Source organism: Microplitis mediator, chromosome 2 (assembly GCF_029852145.1).
Source record: "Microplitis mediator isolate UGA2020A chromosome 2, iyMicMedi2.1, whole genome shotgun sequence".
NCBI lineage: Eukaryota > Metazoa > Arthropoda > Insecta > Hymenoptera > Braconidae > Microplitis > Microplitis mediator.
The window spans coordinates 16517916-16526385 of record NC_079970.1 but is presented as its reverse complement, the minus strand read 5'-3'; the positions used below and the strand labels follow the sequence as shown (position 1 = coordinate 16526385).

Genomic DNA, 8470 nt, shown 5'->3' with positions numbered 1-8470 from the left:
TTTGCATTTATTCATAGTGAAAATATTAACAATTATTAAACAGTATTAATGTAAAACGAATGTGAATGTAGCAGACAGACAAATTTTAAATTATAAATAAATAAGGTAAATAATTAGAAAAATAATATTTATAAAAAGAGCACTATTAATTTCAAAATTTTGTGAATGCGCATTTTTTTTAATTTTATTTTATTAATGGTTTACTCGATTTATTAATAATGTTAAATTTGTGTGATGTCTGCTATATCACACTCATAATGTAAAATGTATTTAAAATTGTTAAATGATTAAATATTCAATGAAAATAAATACTTTGAACTGAAGAATAGAAACAAAAAAATCATTTGAGGTTATACGAAAATACTTTTGTTTGCCATTGTTTTCTGAAAAATTATTTTTTAGCGTTTCTTTCTCCCACGATATCTCGCGAACGAATTAACCGATTTTGATGGTTGAGGCGACAATCATCCGTTCAAGAGTTATGAATATTTACATACATACATACGTACGTATGTACGTACAAACATATATACACTCGGACATTATCGTGAAATTAGTCAGGATTGCTTCCTAGAACCTCAAAACGTCAAAATCTGATAGAAATTCGGTTTTTGCAAATCGGACCGAAACCAATAACTTCCCTTTTTTTTTAAATTTGCAATTTTTTTAGCGGGAAGTTAATAATGACCAGTCAATTTGAAATTAACGTATTTTGCAAGTATTATTGTGTAGTTAATGTTTACTGGTTGAAAACTACTTTTGAAATTTTACCCACGACGGGTCTCGAACCCACGACCGTCATGTTAGGAAGTACGTCCGCTGTCCACTAGACTGACCTATCTTATTCAGTTTACGACGATTTTTAACATCTTTTGAAACCTTAGGGTTGTAAAAAATAACATATTAATTGAAGTCAATCTTGATTTAGTTATTAAATCTTTTTTGAACAATGAATGAAAAGAATTGTAGTTATCAATTACAAGCAAATTTAAGAATTACATTAATCTTAATTATTAATAAAAAAAAGTAATTATATTGAGTTTCATTATCAATTTGGCAAGAATTTATTAATTTAATTCTTTGATTAATTCGAAAAAGAAATTTTTAATTAAATTCATTTAGATTATTTTTCGCAAAAAAAAGATTGATTTTAGTTATTAATCGAACCAAAAATGATAAATTAAATATATTTTGTTTATCGGTTTAAAAAATGATGATTTTAACTACTATCGTCAAAATAAAAATAAATGTTGAATTATTTGAAGTTTTTCATAAAAAAAATATGATTATCTCATGGTCATGCATGCTGATTTTTTCCCGGGCAATTAATCTAAATTAAATAAATAATAAAATAAAAAAGGAAAGAATAATTATAATTAATCTAACACAGTTTTTATTAACGACTAACTTTCATTTATGAATATGAACGAGTATGCTTAGTCATGTATGATCAAGCCTGAATATTCATGAATATTTTTCACTAGTTGCATAGAACCGTGAAAGATTAAAATTGACCATGCATAGCCTTGTACGATCATGTCTGCACCGTGCATGATCATGGATGACAGAGCATGTTCAACCATGACCTTTTCCGAGAGATGACATCTCTTGATACAATTATTTCTAAAGTAAGTCATGAGCAAGCCTGATTTAGGATAAGTCATGCATGATCATGCTTGATCACGAATGAATTATACATGATCAAGTATGAACTATCTATGGTCAAAATATACCTACGTATGACGTCAAAATAAGGTCATGTGTCCACTCGGGTCTATACACCTTAGTAAGCTGCATCACGTGCAATATTGTGGAATGTCAACGGAGATATGGTTAAAACTGGAATCAGTCTTCGCGTCAAAAGGGCCTGCAAAACGAGCGAATCTACTTAAACAACTAATGCTAACAAGCTTGCCCAAAGGAGGCGATGTTCGAGATCATGTGAATCAATTCTTCGTAACTCTGGGTAAGTTAAAGGCTATAGGAATCGATCCGAATCCTTACATCCTTATAATATGTTTATTATACAGTCTTTCTGACAGCTACGAGAACTTTGGTTGTGCCGTTGAATCCAGTGACGAACTACCCTCTGTAGATAAACTTAGTGTAAAAATTTTGGAAGAAAGAGAAGCACGGACGAAGTCAGCTAGTGTCATTGAGAACTCTGAAGCCTTTGTCGCTGCAAATATTAAAAATATTAGCAAACCAAATAAAACTAGGTGTTTCAAGTGTAACCGCGTTGGACACAAGTCTTATCAGTGTAGATACAATCATTTTGAAGGAAGGGGATCAGCAAATATTGCTGATAACACATATGATGCCTATCTATCAGTAATTAAGCCAAGCTTCAGATGAGGTGATGCAAGCTGAGAAGCGTTCTTGGATTCTGGACAGCGGGTGCAATGTACACCTATGTGGAGTTGCTAGTCTTTCCAAGGAAACCAATGGAGCTGTTAAAGGAAAAATAAACTTAGCGAATCAGTCATCTAGTCAGATTGCAGGAAAAGGGACTGTGAAGTTAAAGGTTGTTGATGAACAATCATCGAGGTATGTGGAGTTTCATGATACGTTATATGTATCTGAAACAAGAAGTAACTTAGTTTCAGTAGCCAAAATAGCTGACCGTGGGGACACGATTACATTAAAAAAAAATATAGCAGTTGTTGCAAATAGTGATGGAGTACCCTGCTTAGAAAATCCGATAGATTCTTATAGCTGTATGATATAAGGCCCTATATTTAACTATAGCACTTCTGATAGAACTCATTCATTCTTATAAAATCTCTATGGGAATTTATAAGAATCTATTGGATTCTATGAGATTTTTTAAACAGGGAATGAATATATTCAAATTAAGAGCAGAAAGAAGTGGAGATTTATATCATGTTATGTGCAGTGCTATCACTGCAGGTGTTACCGAGGAAGGAGAACAATCTATTATTCGAAAATGGCATTGGCCTTTAGGACATCTTAATGCGAAGGATCTTATAAAATTTATTAATTCAATTGGGAGTAAACAGTACAAGTTGAGTGATGCGGAATTCCTTTCAGAATAAAAAATTTGCTTAAAAGTTAAGATAACTGCGTTGCCTTTTTAAAAGAGTGAAAGACAGTCAACAGAAGTATTAGATTTGATACATTGAGATGTTGTTGGTTCTCTGCGCACTCAAGGTTTTAACCCTTCGTTGGTCGCGCTCATGGGGAATCTCGTCCCTATGCCTGTTACAATATATAACATTTCCAACATGTAACTTCCAACACGGCGTCTTAGGTGGGGTATACAATAGACACACCTAACTGAGGAGTCTCAGCTATAGTATACTTAGACAAAACGCCTCTTTCCCCACAAATACCTTTTTCTATCTCTCCTCTTTTCATCATCTCTCACAACGTTTCACTTTTTGGTAGTTAGCGACTTAAGCAGTGATTATTGCAATCTAATCCTAAAGTATCGTCGCCAAATATATATGTAGTGACTGGGATGAGGTTCATGGAACTTAATCATTACGATAAATAATTTATCTGACTCTAATTATTAGCGTTAACAAAATACTTAATAATTAGTATTATTTAATGAATTATGTAATACAAGGTAATGCTGGTCGCATTAGATATGTGTTAACTAGCTGCCGTGTATTTCTTTAATGTACGTGAGTACTTGTGCTACCGAATATCGTATCCGCGTGGGGGAAATATTCGGCGATCGATGACGATCGATGATTGACGGACTTATCTGAAATTATGAATATCAATAATATAAGTAATGACGTAGTCGCTACAGTACTTCCCCTCTTAAAAAAAAAAAAAATATGATGCTTATGTACAAACGAAAAATAATAAGAGATATTTACAATGCAAAACAAAAATAATACAACACTAATTTGAGCATGTTTGCTACGTTCTGAGGAAAGTACTAGCTAGAGAGAATGCAATAAATAATAAACGAAAAAAAAATGAATTTAAACGAGTGTAAATTATAAAAAAAAAATAATTTTATGTGTCGTCGACCACGAAATAGACAGGTTTCAGTCTGTCAATAGAAATTGCAGTATTGGTACTTTGTAGTTCACGATAAAATATTTATCGTGTCGCGCGACGACTTCGTACGGACCCTCATACGAAGCTGAGAATGATGGTCCAATTTTTCCGACTCGCACCAGTACGTGGGAACAAGTTTTGAGGTCTCTGAAACAGAAAACAGAACGCTCTCCATGACGCGAGGTCTCGGCCGGTGCGAATTTATTAAAATATGATTTTAAATCACGCACAACACTTTCGGCATTTGCGTGTTTATCTGATGGAACTAGTAGTTCACCTGGTAAATGAATCGGCTCACCGTATACAAGTTTGGTTGGGCTAGCTTGTATGTCCTCTTTCCAGGCTCCTCGTAGACCAAGTAAGACAACGGGTAGCGCGTCATACCAAGTGTCGTCGTGACACAACAGTGCGGCCTTGAGTTGTCGGTGTAAGCGTTCCACCAATCCATTGGATTGAGGATGATACGGCGTCGTTAATAAATGTGTGATGCCAACTAATTTATTTAGAGATTGGAACAACGATGATCTAAATTGTCCTCCTTGGTCAGACGTTATTCTAGTTGGTACACCGTATTTTGAGATCCATTCTCTAAACAGCGCGAGTGCGACTGTATCTGCGTCTCCATTTTTAAATGCTTCTGGAAACCGGGTAAGTCTGTCGACGATCGTCAGGCACTTGTTGTAGCCGCGAGATACTGGTAAAGAGACTAAATCAATGTGAATATGCTCAAAACGTTGCGTCGGCAATTCGAAACGAGCAAGAGATGAAGACACGTAATGATGAATCTTGTTTCGCTGGGAATTTATGCAAGCTTTTGCCCACTCTCGACAATTTTTCTGGATTGATGGCCAAACGTAGCGTTTGCTTGCTAGTTTCTGAGACGTTCTTGTACCAGGGTGTGCCAGAGAGTGCAGCACATCAAAAACTTTCTTTCGAAGTTGACCAGGAACGTACGGACGTGGTTTACCTGATGAAACATCACAATGAACTGTGGTCGGATGGTCGTTGAAGATAATACGTTGCCACTGTAGTGACGTTGCTGCGTTGGCAAGAAGATCTCGTATTTCAGGATCGTTTTTCTGAGTGTTTATCAGCTCGTGCATGGTAATCGGCGTTGAAATGGCTTCAACGCGCGACAGCGTATCTGCAACGATGTTCTCGTGTCCAGAAATGTGTCTAAAATCACTTGGAAATTGGCCAATAAAGCCTAGGCGACGAAATCGCCACGGTGATGCTCGTTCAGTACGTTGCTGAAAAGCAAAAAGTAACGATTTATGGTCGGTGTTAATTGCAACTTGTTTACTTTCAAAAATATGACAGAAGTGTCTGACAACTTCATAGATAGCGTGAAGTTCACGATCTTACGTCGATAATTTTTGAATGGATGGCTGTAGTTTTCTGCTGAAGAAAGCAAGTGGTTGCCACTCTCCGCCAACTAGTTGTTGCAAAACTGCACCAATGGCTGTGTTTGATGCGTCAGAGAAAATAGCCCAAGTTGCGTCGTCGTTCGGATGCACAAGCATTGCAGCGTTGGCTAATGCCTGCTTTGCGTTGCCGTAGGCCTGTTGGAGTTCCGGTGTCTCAACAATCAGCGTTGATCTTTTAACTTTTGGCCCCTCGAACAATTTATTCAGCGGTGCAAGGATTTCTGCAGCATTTCTAATAAATTTCCTGTAGAAATTTATGGTACCTAGAAAACCACGTAGAAAAAACGTAATACAGAGATCGTACTAGGGAATTTTAAGTTAATAATTGCGTCTACCCTGTCGGGCAACGGCTTGATACCTTTGTTGCTGATGTGATGACCTAAAAATTTTACCTCGTGCTGGCCCAACACTGATTTGGCTGCGTTGATGACAAGTCCGTAGTCTTGTAAGCGCTGAAATAAAACTTTAAGGTGCTCGAGATGTTGCTCTTCGTTCTCTGAAGCTATCAGCACGTCGTCGATGTACGGGAAGACAAACGGTAGGTCTCGTGTGGCTTCATTGATGAAACTTTGGAAAGTTTGCGTGGCATTTCAAAGTCCAAACGTCATGTATGGGAATTCGAACAAGCCAAAAAATGTGATGATAGCTGTCTTCTCGATGTCTTCTTCGGCGACGGTAATTTGGTTGAAGGCTCTAACCAAATCTAGCACTGAAAACATCTTTTTACCGTGCAGCGTTGCGGTAAAATCGTTGAGTCGTCGGACCGGGTAGTTATTGTGTATCGTGCGGGCATTGAGTGGTCGATAGTCACCACATGGTCGCCAGTCTCCAGATTTCTTGGGTACAAGATGGAGTGGAGATGCCCAAGGACTGGTCGATGGGCGTGCGATACCCAGTTGAACCATCTTGAGAAATTCTTTTTGCACAATTTTTAATTCATTTGGCGCAAAATGTCGCGCTTTGCACGATACTGGAGGTCCTGATGTCGTTTTGATATGATGCACTGTTGAATGCTTCTTGGCTAAAGTAATTCCTTCAGATCGAGTTATAGCCGGGTAGTTTGATAACAGTTTATGGTAAGCTGTATCACCTTTAATTAATTTGATGCATTTTGCATCCGAGCATATTGAATCCACGCGTGTTTGGAGACCAGTGGAGCCGTCACGTAATTATTTGAGGTCGATTAACAAGTTAAAATGACTTAGAAAATCGGCACCAATGATTGGTTTCGTGACGTCAGCGATGATGAATCTCCACGTAAATTCTCGACGTAAACCGAGGTTTAACGACAGTGTAATGCAACCGTATGTTTCAATCAACGAGCCATTTGCTGCGTGAAGTTGGTATTCTACTGGTGTAGGTTTGCATTTCATCCGCCCGTATGGATAAACAGAGAGATCTGAATCAGAATCCACGAGGTATTGAGTATTCGTAGTTAGATCGACGACGAATAGGCGGTTAGAAGATGCAAGAGTCGCTTTTCGCCGCTAGTGACTCTCGTTCACGTTTCCCGAAAACTTGCATCCTGGCGTACATTAGTACGCGGTTGTACCAAACTTTGTATGGTTATAGCAGATATTTGTTTTATCAAGCTTGCGTGGCTTTGATTTGCTTCGGGAGCGTTGGTTTTGTTTTCGAGTTGATGATCTGCCACGGTTATGGTCGAACGCTGTCGTCAGTGCTGCTACTTGTTGAGATAGTTCGCTTACTTGTCTCTGCAGCGCCATCGTCTCCTGCGAAGATGATGATGAAACTACGGCAGCGGTGTGAGTCACTGGAAACATCTCGTGTAACGTGTCAACTGTTTCGACTAACTCATCGATGGTGGCAGTTGATGGAGAGATGGCTAGAAGCTCTTGTGTCTTCTTGGGCAAGTTTGCCAGCCATCTTGCTTTCAGAACAGCGTTAAACGGCGCAAGCGATTTAAGATGGCGGAGGAACTGTGATGGTGATCGGTCACCGACCGTTTCGCCATTTAGAAGCTGACGCAGTTTAGCTTCTTCTGATTTTGAATAACACGTGATGAGCGTGGTTTTCAACTCGGCGTATGGCATCGTCGTTGGTGGGTTGATGATGATGGTCTCAACCTCACATGCATACTCGGTGTCGATGAGAGAAACCACGTGGTTGAATTTCTCTCTCTCAGTTGCTACGCCGTGGATCGCAAACTGAGCTTCGAGCTGCGCGAACCATAAACTCACTCGTTTTGGGTTGAAGCTAGGTGCCTTGAGTGAGTTGATGATCATTGGTTTAGCGTCAACAAACTCATCGCCTACCTTTGGATCGGACATGGTTTATATATGAGAAATACTAACACAATAAAACTAACAAAAAACTTAATAATACCACTGTAAGCGGATTAGTGTCCGTCGAAGCTGACTCACCGTTGAAGAATGTTCGAGACGCTTCGAGCTGCACGAAAATTTTTACTGGGCGAAAATTGAACGCGAACGATAATTTTCATTCACTGTATTTTGCACAGGAATTCACTGATCACTTTTATCACAATTTAATTTTCACCCCGATGGTGCCCTTAAATTATGAACTAGTGCGGCATATGTCCAAAATGCCCCGCAATGCACCAGCCGTGATAAAAGGCTTGCACAACACTTAATTCACACACTTCACTGTTGTAAAGAATTTGCGGAATTAATATTTTTCGACCAGCTATCAGCGAAGACGCGATGTTGTACACTTAACAAGCTATTTGCCACGTGGAATGTGTGCACGAAATGGCGTTCTCTTGAAAATCATGTCGGGCAGTCTCCAATGTAGTGACTGGGATGAGGTTCATGGAACTTAATCACTACGATAAATAATTTATCTAACTCCAATTATTAGCGTTAACAAAATAATAAATAATTAGTTTTATTTAATGAATTATATAATACAAGGCAATGCTGGTCGCATTAGATATGTGTTAACTAGTTGCCGTGTATCTCTCTAATGTACGTGTGTACTTGTGTGTATTTGTGCTACCGAATATCGTATCCGCGTGGGGGAAA

At 38.3% G+C, this 8470-nt stretch overlaps 1 protein-coding gene across 1 annotated transcript; it reads right to left on the bottom strand.

Moving 5' to 3' along the window:
* Nucleotides 1–7000: 7000 nt before the first annotated feature.
* Nucleotides 7001–7756, bottom strand: LOC130663193 (uncharacterized). Its single transcript, XM_057462310.1, has one exon. It carries the CDS (start codon nt 7754–7756, stop codon nt 7001–7003), a length of 756 nt encoding a protein of 251 aa, XP_057318293.1.
* Between the last annotated feature and the right edge of the window lie 714 nt (nt 7757–8470).